At 46.0% G+C, this 17,703-nt stretch overlaps 1 protein-coding gene across 1 annotated transcript in view; it reads right to left on the reverse strand.

The window, feature by feature from the left end:
- The window catches only part of TOP2B (DNA topoisomerase II beta), a 150,171-nt gene that overhangs the window by 109,387 nt on the left and 23,081 nt on the right, over positions 1-17,703 (reverse strand). Inside the window, exons 2-3 of the mRNA XM_082257331.1 lie at positions 11,541-11,762; positions 4,715-4,805 (exon numbers count right to left, since the gene is read on the reverse strand). Of these exons, the coding sequence (XP_082113457.1) occupies positions 4,715-4,805; positions 11,541-11,762 (313 nt within the window). The remainder of the gene's footprint in view (positions 1-4,714; positions 4,806-11,540; positions 11,763-17,703) is intronic.

Raw genomic sequence — 17,703 nt, forward strand, 5'->3', positions numbered from 1 at the left:
TGAATGTGTGTACCGACAACCAGGTGGCTGCCGTACAAACCTGCAGCACTGACGCTTGATGGCAGAAGGCCCAGAAGGCACTTAACGCCCGCGTAGAGTGAGCAGCGACAGGGAAAGGTGGAACCTTCCACAAACAGAGAATCTGACTCACGAAAGGACTCAGCAACCTCAAGATACACCCGTATTGCCCGAACCACATGCAAATAAAGCAAGGCAATTTCCACCGGATGTGAAGGTTTCGGACAGAGTGAAGGGAGCACTAAGTCCTCATTCAAATGAAAGTCAGAAACTACCTTAGGTAGGAACGACGGATTAGGTCGTAACACCACCCTATCCCCATGTATCACCAGACACGGGGAACGGCAAGACAATGCCGCCAGTTCAGACACCCTCCAAGCAGGAGGTGATAGCCACCAAAAGGGCAACCTTCTGCAACAAGTCAAGTAGCGAAATGCGCCTAATGTACTCAAAAGGATGCAGAAAAACCGACAGAACCAAATTAAGATCCCAAGGAGGCATCAGGAACCTCCAGGGGGGGAGCTAAATGGCAACCCCCCCCCCCCCCCGTAGAAAAGGTACGAATCAACAAATGATTGGCCAATGGATGTTGGAAATACACAGCCAAAGCTGAGAGCAGACACCTAAGAGTGCCCAAAGCCAAGCGTTGGTCCACTCCAGTCTGCAAGAAGGCCAGAAGTTCACCAACAACAAATGATCTGTGAAGTAGATGTAAAGACTCACACAAAGCAATGTACGCCAACAAAGCACAATGACAGACCTTCCTAGAAGTAGATTTCCTAGCCTTAAGCAAGGTAGGAATCACCGAAGCAGACAGACCCCTGTCCAACACCGAGCTCACAACAGTCAAGCCGTTAAAGCCAGCGACCGCAAGGCAGGACGGAAGATGGGACCCTGCGACAAATCTTCCCTCAGAGGAAGAGCCCACAGACCTGTCACTTTTAGCCGAATAACGTCGGCGTACCAGGATCACAGCTCCAGCTCGATCTTGCGCAGCAGGCAAGGCAACAGTTCAACGAAGGAAATGCATAAAAAAAGAGCCCGTCAAGACTCCAAGGAGCCACCAGGGCGGCCACGGCCAGAGGACCCCTGAACCAAGCCACAGACTACGGAACTTTTCTGTTCTGCCTGGAGGCGAACAGATCCACATCCGGGGTTTCCCACCGGAGACACAACTGGTTAAACACTTGCGGACGCAGAGACCACACTCCCTGAACCAGGGTATGCCGACGCAGACAAGACCGCTTGCCAGTTGTCTACGCCGGGGATATACACGGCGGATAGGGCCGGAACAGAAGTCCCAGCCCAACACAGAATCTCGGCTGCCTTCAGGGCACGCTTGGTGCCCCCACGATGATTGACATATGCCACAGCCATGACATTATCCGACTGGACTCGGACAGGACACCCTGAGAGAGTGTCCGTCCAATGGATCAAGCTCAACTTGATAGCCGCAGTCCCAAAACGTTGAGTGGAAGTTTGGGGTCCGCCATCGTCCAAGTACCTTGGACAGACAGACAGAGTGCCCAGCACCCTGACAGGCATCCGTTGCCAGCACCGTCCACAGAACGGGAAGAAAGGACTCCCCGTGAAGGAGGTTCAGAGAACTGAACCACCAATGCAGGGAGTCCCTGGAGCTCTGGCTCAAGGAATCAGATTGTCCAGGGGTGCGGGGTCCTTGTCCCATTTGACAAGGATCTCCTGTTGAAGAATTCTCGTGTGGGCCTGAGCAAATGGCACGGCTTTGAAGGAAGACACCATGAAGCCCAGTACTGGCATGGAGGATCGGAGGGAAACCCGGTCGCAAGCCAGCACAGACAGAACCGTCTCCAACAACTTCTGCAACTCCGTAGGAGGAAGAAACACCTTCATAGACGAGGCCAGGACCATTCCCAGGTACTCCAATCTGGTCGTTGGAACCAAAGCAGATTTCTGAAGGTTGAGATTGCAAACAAACTACTGCAGAGTGCGAATAGTCACCTCCAGATGTCGCTCCAATTGCGCAGACGACTCTGCTCGGAGAAGGAGATCGTCCAGATAACCCAGGAGTGCTAACCCTCTCTGCCGAAGCAGAGCCAATATAGGGGCTAACACCTTGGTGAAGACCCAGGGAGCAGAGGCAAGCCCAAATGGCAATGCCATAAATAGAAAATGGACCTAGCCCACCGCAAAACGGAGAAACCGTAGATGGGCCTGACAAACGGGGACATGAAGATAGGCATCCTTGATAGCGATCAAGGCCAACAGATCCCCCTGATGCAGGAACGCCACCCTGAGCACAGGGATTCCATGCAAAACTTCTGGACGCATACAAGCAGTTCAACAGTTTGAGGTCCAAGATTGGACGCAATTTGCCCTCCTTCCTTGGAACAGGAAAGAGGCAGGAATCAAAACCTCTAAAGCGATCTATATGAGGGACTGGGACAATCCCTCAATGGGTAAGCAAATCCCGAATTGCATTCTGCAACCCAGCCAGACCGTCTGAGGGCAGCCAAAGATTGGAAGGAAAAAATCTGTCCGGAGGACGGGAACAAAACTTTATCCTGTACCCGGACTGAAGCACCTCGTGAACCCACCTGTCTAGTAACCGGGAAATCCATGGATTCCGGAAAGAAACTGAGATGTTCCCGTACCCCTAGAACGGGTGGGGCGCCCCTTCAGATGGAGGAGGCCCGTCTGGGGTTGCTGGGGGCGGAAGGTTTCGGCGTCCCAGCCCATCGTTACCCGGAGCCTTTACCACCCGATGTCTGCTTTGATTGCTGCGACCCGGTCGCACAAAAAAGGCGCTTCTGGACAGTAAAGGAAGGACCCCGCTTACGCGAGGGGCCTTCGGCTCATAGGAATGGGGAAGGAAAGGACTCATACCCCCAGTGATCTACTTGATCAAGTCATCCAAGGCAGAACCAAAGAGGCGATCACGCTGGTATGGGAGATCTGACCACAACAAGAATTCAACCATATCACACTAACCACCGATGCTCTAGCCGCAAGCTGGAGGACATCCAGATGAGCATCACATACGAATTGCAGAGTCTGCGATAACAGATCAGTAAGTTCCAGTGTAGCTGACGACACGTGAATAGCCGTCAGTGCCTCTCTCAGAGCCTTCTCCCATACAAACACAGTCTGGGAGACTAGTATTGTAGCCATGGCAGGCCTGAGAATAGAGCCCACCACCGTATACAGGTGGCGAGAGAAGACCTCAATACGTCTATCAGTCACATCAGATTAGGATGAGGACACTGCCACTGGTAAAACCGTGGCCATATAAATACCACATAACTGGGGGTACACCTGAGGGGAAACCGTCCATTTGTGCAAGATCCCTTCCTCAAACGGGGAGCGCCCGGCTAAACGTTTGGAAATCGCAGGTGTGTGACTAGGTCGCCGCCATTGTTCTTCCACCAAGGTGGATAAAACTTCAGGACAGGGAGAAACCCTGGCCGACTTTTTCGCTCTGAGGGATCCAAAGGAGACTGAGTCCCCTAGCGATTTAGAAATCGCATCCGTGAGTTGCGGTGAGTTGAGGTCTCACACTGCGGTGAGTTGAGGTCTCACACTGAGGATATTAAAGCATCCACCAAGGCCTATTCCTGTGCTAAAGTGGATGTAGAAGTATCCACTTCTGCATCAAAAGCATCTGAATGCAGGGACGCATCCTCTAGGAGAGGGTCTGCATCGCCAGTGACCATGTCAGCCTCAGAATCTGAGGTCTGAGAGGAGACAGGCGAGGGCGTTTCATAGAAAAAGCTGCTGCAATAACCTTACCCATTTCCGTGAACATTGCTTGCCTCAGATGCTGGCCCCCGGGATACATCAGGGGTCGCAGATAAACAGGAGGAGTCCATGTTAGAATACATGGCCCAGCAGTATATGTGCACGTACACAGACCAGACAGGGAACATGGAAGCACTGGAACCTGCACCACAAGGGCTAATTAGGGGACACCTACAGGCAGGTATAATGGCCTCCTGTTGCAAGTAAAACTCTGAAACACCACAGGTTCCAGCAAGACCACCGCCCCCCCCCCCCCCCCCCAGGGGCGTGTACCACGCCTTTAAGAGGTGATCGCCGTGCACAAAATATATCAGGGAATCACTAAAGCCCCTCAGGGCATGAACCCCCCTGTAAATGCACTAATGAGGCCAAGAATAGCACCATGTAGTTACCACACCATGAGAGCAGCATGTCCAGGACAGCGCAGATCAGTGTGAAAAAGAAACACCCCTCGAGTTCCCGCTGTCTAAGCGTCTCAAGTCTCCAAGAAAATGGCCGCCGGCTTCAATGAAGGAGACAACCCTAGCTGCAGAGGCCCGTACTACAAAAAAAGGCACCAGACCACAACAAAATGGCGGCGCGCGCCTAACAACTTCCGGCGGGGGCCTAGTGAGGCCCGCCCAGTAACAGGCCTGGGGGTCCTGGCCGGGTGTCTTCCACAGTGAAGATTCCCCCCCCCCCCCCATAGCAGTCAGTGCAGTTTTTTTGTTCTGCCTATTCCTACTCCTGTAGGAGGCAATACAACCCAGTAGTTATGATTTATGGAGCGCTGTGTCTGTCGATGAACGAAAGAGAAAATCTGTTTTACGAGATAATAAAAGGCAAAAAAGAAAAAAAAAAAAACCCTGAAAACATCCTTCGAAGTAAAATGTATATCTATGGTATAAACCTCATAGATATATATATATATAGAACTTACCAAGAATCTCATCAAATATTTTATACAATCCCGGTACATAAGTAATATCGCGGCAATTCATTCCACTGTCCTCATCATAAACCCACATTGGCTAGAATAGAAGAAAACACACATTGTCAAGATTAAATGACAAACAACATTTGGCTTTACTGTCAAATAAGGACAGGAATAAAAACAAACCATAGCACTTTGAAACATACTAAAGTGGCAAGCAAATCAATTTCCATACTTGCTGACCACTACAGGTAGAAGGAATAAAGCCTTTAGCATAGCACATCACGTCTGTGCCACTACAGAGTAAAGTAATAGAGCATCTTTTTCTTCAAGAATGAATAACAAAATGTATTCTTGTGCACTACCACTTTTCACTTCCTTGAAATAGGACAGCAACACATTATTGGGAAAAAATAGAGACCCGAACAGTTCCCCCCTGCGCATATGTAAAAATTATACATAAAAACTAAATACTGCAGCTCATCACCAAGTGAACAAATAGAAATACATAAATAAACACAGCGCTGAAAACAGTGTAGATATAAATAAATTATGTTAATAAAAACCAGTGATCAATAAATACGTGATCTAAATACAATTGAAATGATAAATAGTCCAATCACAGCCAACGTAACACGTCACTTCCGGTGTGATGGAACACAAGTGGAAGTTGCGCTGGAACGCACGCCGCTATCTACAGCGAGGAGGATGGTAGGACTGCCTTCCACTAGACGCCGGGGATATCTTATTATCTATTGATGTATCTTTATATAATGATGAGCTTTTAATACTCCTATATATTGTAAGTGTATTTCCTGGAGATCTTTTGATTGATTAAACTTTATTGGAACGTACTGCACCATCTGTTCTTTTGTTCTTGTTTATATATCCATATGGGAAGGACATCTTGAAGGCACCAAAACCCTATCCACTTGCCTAAGCCTTTTAGACCCCTGGACTATAAGGTCTCAAGGGGTCCACATAATCTGGTAAGTGGACTCACGTGTGGGGAAGAGGGCACTTGTGGATTCTAAATTATCGGTTAATGTTCACTTGGGAGCACCTTTGGATCACTCAACATTTGCACAAGAAATTTTCACAGTGGACACTTTTTTTTTTATTTTTGGTTATTTGTACACTTATTCATCTTTTTGATTGGACTATTTATCATGTCAATTGTATTTAGATCACGTATTTATTGATCACTGGTTTTTATTAAGATAATTTATTTATATCACTAGATTTATATCTACACTGTTTTCAGCGCTGTGTTTATTTATGTATTTCTACATTATTGGTAAAAACTGTGCCTAGAGTCGAACACCCAACAGAGAATACAATTAAAGACTTCCATTTGGCGCTATAAACTATGATGAAAATACTTTCCAAAGCCCTGCTATTACCAGATTTAAACCACTAACCTCTTATGTACAAGGTCAAACATAAAGCAGTATTAAACCCAAAAGCAAACATTTGTTATATTGCAGCTTACTAATTCTTTTGATGGCATTAGATTACTTTCTAGTTTTTAGGCTTTCATCCGTTTATTTTCACTTTGTGATCTTCCCGTTTATTTTCACTTTGTGATCTTGCCAGTAAGTCAGCTGTTTTTTTTCAACAGAACAAGCTGTTCTGTAGATGTAGAGTTAAGAAGGTTGAGACAAACCAACTCCATTGTTGATCTTGTTGTGTATCTCTAATTTCAGATAGACAAGCTTACCAGATAGAGATCATGAAGTTAGGAATACACAAGACCAACAAAAGGAGTTTATTTCTGATTTCCATTCCCAATCTAGGCAAGTCTAATCCATTTTCCACAAGCATTGACCTATTTTGTTCATGAACAAAGTTCTTTGACCAGTGCTACCAAAAGATATGAAACTAGTGGTGCACCGAAATTTCAGCAACTGATATTTTCCGGCCAAAAATGGGCCTAACCCATTTGGGCCGAAAACGTGTCATATATGCTGAAAATTAATGGCCGCCACAGCAGCAGCTTTAACTTTAACTTATATGGTGTGTGACCGGCCGCGGCTGGCTCCCGAGACCCGCCGTTTGTACCTCCTCGCCCGCCCTGTGCTAGAATCGCCAGCCGCCTGGCAACCAGTGACGTCACAGTCCCGAGTAAAGAGAGGCCGAGAAGAGGACCCAGCATGCAGAGCAGAGGAGGATCTTCCTCGTCGTCCTCCGTGCCCATTACTGACTCGCTGGCTCCACCCACCTCCTCCCTCCATCTTCTACTGTATGGCCGCTGCGGATAGAAAGGACAGGAGCAGAACCAGAGTCAACCTGCTATCTGTGGGGAGCAGTGAGTGACAACATATCATGTGTTATGATGTGCATCATTGTTTCCCTCTACTTAGTTACCCCCTGGAACTAAACCTGTGTAGAAAAAACTATTTTAAAATCATTTTGGGGGGGTGATTTCGGTTTTCGGCCAACGGCATCCGGAATTTTCGGTTTCTGTTTCGGCCCAGAATTTTCATTTCGGTGCATCCCTATATGAAACTATTGATAGAAAAGCCCCAAATTGTGGGGACAGGATTGTTAGGAAGGTATTAGAACCCCTCAGTAGGATATGACCTTTCTGGATTGGAAAGGTTTTTGCTCATATGGTAATGTAAAGGGTGTAGTTACTGTAGCGCAAATAGAAGTAATTTGAGGACTTTTTATTCTCAGACCATTAATAAGGTGTACACAGTTTCTGCTACAAATTTATTTTATTACAGGTACTGACAGCGCCGTTATTTTTTACAGGGCCCTCGTGGCTTTCAATATACTGGGCGCATGAAGAGACCTTTGTAAAAACGAAAAGCTGAACATGTAGAAAATATCATTGGGTATAGTGTCTGCTTGCACTTAAGACAGGTTGACAATAAATACCCCAAAAGTTTGGGGTTTTAGGGGGTAGACAGTTTATCCCTCCTAAAGAGATTCCAATAGGATTAGGAACCTCCCCAGGAGGGAAACTAAATGGATATATATGTTAATATCCTTAAGCCCAAACAGACTTGAGATAGGCAAATTATTTTATTAGTGATTATTAATATCTACTGTCTTTTTTGGTGGTTAATTCTATAGTATATGAAATCTTTTGGGTTCCTTTTAGAATGTTGATTGTATGTCTCGATTTTATTTTAACCCCTATTTGGATATACAATAATCGGTTATAAACAATTGCTACATATGCACGGGATTAGTGCTAATGGGTTACATTTTTGTGGTTAACCATTTTAATGGGCTTTTATGGAGTATATATTTATCAATGTTTGTATTAGGCTTGGTAACTGGGTTCCCAAATCTTTTAACTTTGGTTTACCCTCTTGCTTATGTATGTGTGAGCAGCCACATTGTTTATGTGCCTTTTTCACAGTGGACTTTGGTGATGGAAGGGTTCAAAAAAAAGTCAACCAAATGAAAATGAAATAAAAAAAAAATACAAAACATGCGTTGGGATTCCACCACCAGAAAAGTGCCCACTCACCATTAATTCAGTGACCTCTCTCTAAATTACTAAAGGTCAACAAGCGCATTAGGATAAATCCTTCAGATCGTTTATTCCATACATCAGTTATTTTCTTCAAACCTGTATCTTCAATATTCATTTTAAAGACACCACAATATCAAACCAGAGAAGTACTATAGTATAGTATTTTATTGTGCCAGGTGTATAAAATAGCAAAGTATAGAACCCACTTGTTTATGTGTCTAGACTTCAACCCACGGGAAGTTTGGGCCAGATGTGACGTCACATCAGAGAATAAAGAGAGGACATATGTGGAGCTTCGACTAGTTTTGTTAATTGCATCTTCAGTTAATCAGTGAAACTAGTCGACGCTCCATGGGTGTCATCACTTCCTGCTCCGATGCAATATTACGTCTGGCCCAAACTTTAGGTTATGGGAACACATGCTGTTCACCAAGCGCTACAGCGGTGCTGGTTTGATTGCAAGGCTGTTTACATTGGTTGCGCATGACATCACCCGCGGCCATCTTTCAGGTAGGCTTACTGTATTGAGCGCTTGTTTTATGCACTTGTGACAAGTGCTGTACTGGCAAGTTTCTTATCTGCTTTTAAATAAATGTTGTGACTATACAGGGAGCACTAGATGTCTTTTTTTTTTTTTTTTTTTTAAACGTATTTACTTATATACAGGGAGGAATCCCCATCAGGAAATGAAAAACCCCTGATTCCTGGGAATGTGCGGATAGACCTTAAGGTTCTTATGTAGGAGGGGAGCAGTTAGTGGTGTTGGAGGAGAAGGGTTTGGGCGCACTGACACCCACAAGTCGTCTGAGCACTTTATCCCACAGCGGCATATCTATGTGGATGGATGATTACACTTTTTGAATTTTATATTTTTTATTAATATATTTTATTAATCTTTTGCGCTGCACTGTTTTGCTTATTATGTTCTATTGAGGTATTGTGTTTTGACCTTTTAGTGTTCAGCTTGCAAATAAGTGTTTATTAGCTTTTATGTTTGTGCTGAATATTTATTGCATATTATTCTGTTTACAAGTCTGGGCACATAAACAAGTGCTATACCTCGCTATTTTGTACACTAGGCACAATAAAATAGTTCACTACAGACTCTCCTTGTTTAACGACCTATAACAACTGCTGAGACTTTCGACCAGCTCTCACTTTTACTTTCTGGGCATTGTATTGTACAATACAGGATTTTTGTTGATATTTTTGTGTTCTGTACTTATGCAAATTAAAACAATGTTATTGAGTTGGAGTTTTGTGTTTATATCTTTTTTTTTTTTCAGAATACAGTACAGTAGTTAAAGAGGAGTTCCAGGCACCTATAAAAAAAATAAAATGTCAGCAGCTACAAAAAGTCACGCTGCACATTCTGAATGGTGGATGCAGTCTTCTGGGACCTCTTAGTATCCCAGAAGACGGCAGGGGGGAGGGAGCGAGGAGAACTTCCATTGCCGAGCGCCACGGCTTTAAAACGGAAGTGGGAGCAGGTACCTGTTTCCCCCGCTCCTCAAAAGTGAGGAGCAGGGGATGGGTCCTTAAAGCAGAACTTCTTTTTGGGGGAAAAATGCTTATAATATTGATTACTTTTGGCTTTAACAACCTGGTCGCTGGAACAGAACTTGGTCATTAAGTGAGGAGAGCCGGTATAGTACTTCTCTGGTTTGATGTTGTGGTGTCTTTGGAGTGAATACTGAAGATACAGGAGATAAAAACTGATGTATGGTTTGAACGATCTGGAGGATTTATCCCAATGCGCTTGTTGACCTTTAGGAATTCATGGGGAGTGCACACTTTTCATAGTGGTTGGTGATTTATGGTGGCACGATTGGAAGATCATTTATTGGCACATAGAAGATCTAAATGCATGGTGGTAGAATCATAATGCATGTTTTGGATTTTTTTTATTTTTATTTTATTTTCATTTGTGTTCAACTTTTTATGATTATTGTTTTTGTGCAGATTTATGCAAGCACCTATCTATTCTTTTATATTGCTTATAGAGTGTATTTTCACTTTAAAGGGAGCAGCTTCACTGGTTTGAATTTAAAGCGGAGTTCCACCCAAAAGTGGAACTTCCGCTTTAGGGAGTCCTGACCCCCCGACATGCCACATTTGGCATGTCATTTTTTGGGGGGGGGGAGCGGGTACCTAGTTTTGACAGGTACCCGCTCCCACTTCCGCTCGGAGCGCCGCGGCGCCCTGAGCGGAAGTTCTCCTCTCCCCCTCCCTCCCTGCAATCTTCTGGGACACGTCAGAGGTCCCAGAAGATTGCCGGCCAATCACGGCGCGCAGCGCGACTCGCGCATGCGCAGTGGGCACCCGGCTGTGAAGCCGCAAACTGTAACAGCCGGGTGCCCACAGCAGTGATGCCGGCGCCGTGGGAGAGGATCGAGGCTTCCGGCGGCCGCATCGCTGGACCGTTGGACAGGTGAGTAAATGGCTGGAACTCCGCTTTAAGGGTACGAGCAAGTTCCTTTATTTATGCCAAACTATAAATATTGGGCTGCCATGCTGTTCAGCCATTCCCTGGAAAAACTTGAACGGATGAAATGCGCTGGAGCATGACTGTACGGCAACCTGATGTGACACGAGTGGCTTACTGGAAATTACATATTGGGTTGTGGGTGAGACACCGACACTTCCGGCAGAAGCTTCCGGTCTCTGAGCACTAAGAATCGCTGCTTTTTACTTTGGTTTCATCCTAAGAGCTGAGTTGATGTGCATTACAATATTGTATATTTGCGAGTAGTTTTATTCTTTAATAAAGTGTAAATGTTTTTACGGTATCTCACTATTGGGAGTCTTGTTTTTCTTATATTGCATCTAGGGGAATCCTGTATATGGGGAAGGTTTGGAGGGCAAGAATCTAGAGGCATCGCACAATCTGCAGCTTTGATACCTAGAGCGCAGTGTGCTAATCTGTAAGGAGAGAGGCATATTTGTTTGGTGAATTTTAGTCTGTGGGGAGAGGTGGAACATTGAAGCACAGGGTGTCACATAAGAAGATATGCGTGTTTTACCTCACTTCATTGGATTTGAAAGGACTCCTTTGCCGTATTTTGAGTTTCTCATTCACCCAAGCACGTGGTGGACTTATTACAGTTGTTGGATGTGTATAACTTTTATGTTCACAGCCCTAAAAAATTTTTTTGTTTTTGAGATTTTATTTTTGGTGTTGGCTTTAGGACTGCTTTAAACAGATTTCATACTTTGTACATTACATGAAAATTGTGCCAACCATAAAGCATAAAAATTATACAAGATATTTAAAATGGGGTGAGCATTACTAGATAACACATTTAAATACCGTATATTCAACTCATATATATAAATATATACCTGAGTGACAGGCTCCACAGATCCAATGTATGTATCAGGTCGGAGGAGGATATGTTCAAGCTGAGTCTTCTTCTGGTAGACTCTCTCCACAGACATTTTCTTAGCAGAATCAGACATTTTCTTAGAATCATTTTTGTTGTTACTGACGTTTTCACCTTTTTCCCCTTTTACACCCTTTTCACCTTCTTTTTTCGATACATTGTTCTGATTATCAAACAAGGTCTGAAAGCCAAAAGTGGGACACAGAATGAGAAGCATTCTCACACAGTAGGTTTTACAAGACAGGTGGTTACACAGGCAGATGGATAAAGGCAAAGTTAGAGGTGTATACCTTAAAGGATTGTTTTGCTAACAAGCACTAGAAGAAAAAGAGGAACTCAACAGTCAGACAATTGGTTTCTTTAAAACAATTGCAACAGAGCGAGTGAACACCAAAACTTTTGAAAACCTTGACCAGAAATAGTATAGACTTTACTCATAGCTTTTGTGAGGCCCCTTATTTTCACAAATAAAACCTAACTTCTGCTCAGGCTGCAATACTTACTGCCTCTACAGCACTATCCACCCCAAAGTGGCCCTAGTCTCCAGGTTGAATGGCATCAGTGTCATTACCAATCACCAACAGTATGTATGGTGGACTTACCCAGATGTGGGGTAGTGAAAATATTGTAAAATTTAGAGTGGGCCAAAATGCCAAGTTTAGAAACGCTGTTCCACAAAGACAGTACAATAGATGGAAAACGGACCTGGTAAAAAGAGCAGCTTCCAAATGTCTACTGCATATGCTATATCATTCACACTGTCTGAACGATAAGGTGGCCAGAGTTGTGCATCTATGTTTATATGCGCTACCATTGTCCTCAACATTCCTTAAAATGCTGATCAACATCCAAAAAAATGGATTTTTGTAAGAACTTACCGTAAAATCCTTTTCTCTTAAGCTCATTGACAGACGTAGTCTTCTTGATTCTCAAGAGCTGGGTTATGTTGTCTCCGCAGGAGTAGGACTAGGCAGAATGACAAAACGTTCTGGCTCCACCTTAGGGGCAGTCCCTGAGGGTATATCCTCCCTCTCTCTGCTACAGGGAATCAGTACTGTTTAAAGCAGTACAGAGAATTTAACCCAACCCAACTCAATGATAGAGGGGCGGGGACTACGTCTGTCAATGAGCTTAAGAGAAAAGGATTTTACGGTAAGTTCTTACAAAAATCCATTTTTCTCTATCGCTCATTGACAGACGTAGTCTTCTTGATTCTCAAGAGCTGGGACATCCAGAAGCAGTGCCACAAATGAGGGGTGGGATTGACAAAATCAAATCCAATCTAGAAGGCCCAACCGGTGCCAAACTAGAAGTTTTAAAGGCTCATTATAAACAAAGAATGAGACTAAAGAAAAATTTTCCAACGGAAAAAACCCTCGAGGTAGACCACTGGTCTCCTCAAATTGCGGCCTGCAAAACCTTGCGGCCAAACGAGGCATCAGATGATGCCATTACATCAACTTTATAATGTTTAGTAAAGGTATGCACTGACGACCAGGTAGCCGCCTTGCACACCTGGACCACTGACGCCTGATGGCGAAAGGCCCATGACGCACTAAGTGCCCGAGTGGAGTGCGCCTTAACAGGGAACGGGGGCTCCCGACCCTTAATAGAATAAGCCTGTACTACCGTCTGTCTGATCCATCTGGAAATGGTCGCGGCAGATGCAGGCAACCCCTTTTTGGGTCCATCTGGGATCACAAAAAGTGAATCCGTCTTGCGAAACGAGTCTGTCGTTTTCAAGTATACCCTGATCGCCCGGACCACATCCAAGGAGTGTAAAGCAAACTCCCGAGGATGACTGGGCTTAGGACACAGGGAAGGTAATACAATTTCTTCATTCAGATGAAATTCTGAAACCACTTTTGGTAGGAAGGATGGATTCGGACGAAGAACCACCTTATCTCTATGAACCACCAGATATGGTGAACGACAAGATAATGCGGCCAGTTCTGACACCCTGCGTGCAGAAGTAATAGCCACCAAGAAGGCCACCTTCTGGGACAACGTGGGTAGAGGAATCTCCCTAATATCTTCAAAGGGAGGTTTCTGAAGAACCGACAACACTAAATTAAGATCCCAGGGGGGTAACGGCGCGTGCACTGGCGGAGCCAGATGTCGCACCCCCTGGATGAAATTCCGCACCAAGGAATGAGTAGCCAAAGGCTTCTGAAAGAAGATGGCTAATGCTGAGACCTGACCCTTGATAGTACTCAAGGCCAGTTTCTGCTCAACCCCTTGTTGCAGAAAAGCCAATATTCGACTAATCGAATAAGACCGAGGACGGAACCCCAAAGGTTCACACCATGCAATGTAGGACTTCCATGTGCGATGATAAATCTTTCTGGAAGTCGCTTTCCTTGCTTCAACTAGAGTAGGAATAACTGAAGCTGACAAACCTTTGTCCTTCAGCACCTGGGTCTCAATAGCCAGGCCGTTAAAGCCAGCGATCGTAAAGCAGGATGGAAGATCGGTCCCTGAGACAGTAGATCCTCCCTGAGAGGAAGTCTCCACGGGAAGTCCGCCACCAGTCTGACCATGTCGGCGTACCAAGCTCGACGAGGCCAGTCCGGAGCTACCAGGATTACTGGGATTCCTTCCTCCTCTATTCTGCGAAGAAGTCTTGGCAGTAACGCGAGAGGAGGGAAGGCATATATTAGCTGGTATTGCCCCCACGGGGCGATCAGTGCGTCTGCGGTTTCTGCTAGAGGATCGCGGGAGCGAGCCACGAATCTCTGAACTTTCCTGTTGAATCGTGATGCCAACAGATCCACATCCGGGGTGCCCCACCGTAGGCACAACTGGTGGAAAACGTCTGGATGGAGGGACCATTCCCCCTGATCCAGGGTCTGACGGCTGAGATAATCTGCCTGCCAATTCTCCACCCCCGGAATGAACACCGCAGAGATTGCTGGAACAAATCGTTCCGCCCAGCGAAGAATGCAAGCCACTTCTTTGGCCGCTCGGGCACTCTTGGTGCCCCCCTGGTGATTGACATAAGCCACGGCCGTGGCATTGTCCGACTGGATCCGAACCGAGCTGCCCTGGAGCTGCTCGGTCCAGTGAATCAGACAAAGTCTGATCGCTCTCAGTTCCAATACATTTATCGGTAACCTGGATTCTTCCGGGGACCAAAGTCCCTGGACAGATAACTGACCGAGAATTCCTCCCCATCCGGATAGACTGGCATCCGTGGTCACTGTCGTCCAATATATTGGCAGAAATGACTTTCCCTGGCTGAGCATCGGAGACCGAAGCCACCATACCAGAGACTCTCTGGTCTGTTTGCTCAATCGGATCTGATTGTCCAGGGATTCCGGATTCCGATTCCATCTGAGAAGAATCTCTTGCTGAAGAATTCGGGTATGGGACTGGGCAAATGGGACTGCTTCGAACGAAGCCACCATCAATCCCAGAACCCTCATGCAAGTCCGAAGGGAAGACCAGCTGTTGGACAGTAACAACTGGACTGCAGATTGAATCTTTCGGAGTTTCCCTACCGGAAGAAAAACTCTTGTCCTGACTGTGTCTAGAATTAGACCCAGATATTCGAGCCTCTGGGTGGGAACCAGAAATGACTTTTGCTGGTTCACCAGCCACCCGAATTCCTGTAAAGAAATCATAGTAATTTCTATGTTTTGTAGCAAGGTCTGAGGAGACTCTGCATGAAGCAGAAGATCGTCTAGGTAACCTAGAATCGATATACCTCTTTGGCGCAGAAGTGCCAACATTGGGGCCAACACCTTTGTGAAGACCCGCGGAGCCGTGGCGAGACCGAAAGGTAACGCCACAAACTGATAGTGGTTCTCCTCTACGGAAAAGCGTAGAAAACGCTGATGTCCTGCGAAAATGGGAATGTGAAGATAGGCGTCCTTGATGTCTATGGACGCTAGGACATCCCCTGGATGCAGGAAGGCTGCTACCGTGTGAATGGACTCCATTCTGAATCTTCTTATGTTGACGAAAGAATTGAGTGCTCTTAAGTCCAGAATTGGACGCACTTTGCCCTCTTTCCTGGGTATTGTAAACAGGTTTGAATAAAACCCTTGAAACCGTTCTGTCCAAGGAACGTGGACTACCACTCCTTGTTGTAGTAAATCTGTGACTGCTCTCCGCAGATCTTCTAAACGATCTGCGGATAGTCGGATATTGGAAGGGAAGAATCGCGCCGGTGGGAGAGATCGAAACTCGATCTTGTACCCTGACCTTATGACTTCGCAAACCCATTTGTCCGGGATTCTGGAAAGCCATGGATCCGGGAACCGGCGAAGACGTCCCCCCACCCCAGTTATGGGTGGGGGCGCACCTTCAGGCTTTGGATGGTTTATCTTCAGGTCTGGAGGGGGCGGGCTTTTGCTTGCCCGACCAACGACCCCTGACGCCTCCTGCAGGAGCTTTGGAGGACTTAGTTTTTTCACCTGCTGGACGAAAAAACCTCTTGTGAGCAGAAAAAGAAGGCCCTCGTCTTTGACGAGTTCCTCTACCTTTAAAATTTTGCGGTAAAAAGGTGCTCTTTCCACCGGTGAGATCCTTAATGATCTCATCTAAGTTGGCTCCAAATAGACGCTCTCCTGAAAAGGGGATATTAGCCAATGCTTTTTTGGAACCTTGGTCGGCTAACCAACCTTTTAGCCACAGTGTACGCCTGAGAACCACTGCTGAGACTGATGCTCGCGCCATTAATGGAGTGGCGTCTAACGCCGCATCACATACAAACTGTAACCCCTGTATCATTTGTTCCAACAAATCTGATACCGCCTGAGGGACTTCTTCTAAGTCCCGGCGTAACCACTTGGTCCATTCAGTTACAGCCTGCGAAACCAGACCAATAGCAATTATTGGTCTGAAAGCTGATCCAATCAAGGAAAACATGGTGCGAGACATAGCTTCTATCTTGCGATCCACTGGATCTTTAAAAGACGGAGCGTCTTCTAAAGGAATAACCGTGGCTTTATTCAATCTAGCAATAGGTGAATCCACCACAGGTGGTTCTGTCCATTTCTTAATAAGGGTTTCCTCAAACGGATAACGCCTGTCAATGCGTTTAGAAATATTAAAAGTGCGTTTTGGCAGACGCCATTCTTCTACGATTGGATTGCCAAAACATTTGGGCAATGGAAAAACCTTTGCCACTTTGATGCGCTTTTTAGTCCCAAAAGGGATCTCAGTTTCAGCTATTTCTGATGGAATACCCTGTAACCTTAAAGTCTCTTGAACAGATACAATGAGTGCGTTTACCAACGCTTCCTCTCGGGCTATGGCGGATGCCGAAACATCCTCCTCACTGTCTGAAGAGACAGGACCCGAGACACCAATACCAGATGAAGTACCTGCAACTGCAGAAATAGGCTCAGAGTCTGAATCCGAGGTTTCAGATAATAAGGGGTTAGGCGGGGGTCGCTTTCTTGCGCCCTGTCCCTGACAAGCCACTTCCACCCGGGACACAAAAGTTTCCATAATAGCTGACAAAGATTCAATTGTCAATGGGGTGCTGGAGGATCCCGCAGACCCCTCGAGGGGATCCGGAGGAGATACATGAGTGGCAGGGTCCATGTTAATACAGGACACCTTTGCCAGCAAAACAAAAAAAACTTTTTCTTTTTTTTTTTTTTTTTGTGTGTCTCCCCCTAGCGCAATAGCGCCCCTCAGAGTACCTGCTTCTCGATCCCAGAGAGAGAGAGAGGGACCCCCAAGGCTCACCAACCGATGCAGTGCAGTTTCCAACAAACTGCAGTCAGCGTCTGTCTTACACAGACTGGAAGGAGCTGTTTGCTTTTTCCCGGGCAGAAGGCGTGGCTCCGCCCCCTGTGTACGCCTTCCGGCGTTCCCAGCCCTCCACGAGGTAGCTGGGCTCACAAAACATGGCCGCCCCCATAGAAGAGACATAAGACTCCAAAAACATGGCGGCCGGCGTGACCTGAGGACATACATGCATTCGGTCTACGGCAAAATGGCGGCGGACCGCCGATATCGTCTTCCCAGCACATCCACCTGCACTCTGCTAAGAGGTGACATATGGACCTACAGAGATACACTGCACATAAGGTAGGATTATACCTCCTATGTCTGCTGTAATGTTACAGTCTGCTGGGTAGAGTGTTAGCTCTTGAACCAAGTCCACT

Source organism: Pelophylax lessonae (genome assembly GCF_965119305.1).
Source record: "Pelophylax lessonae genome assembly, chromosome: 5".
NCBI lineage: Eukaryota > Metazoa > Chordata > Amphibia > Anura > Ranidae > Pelophylax > Pelophylax lessonae.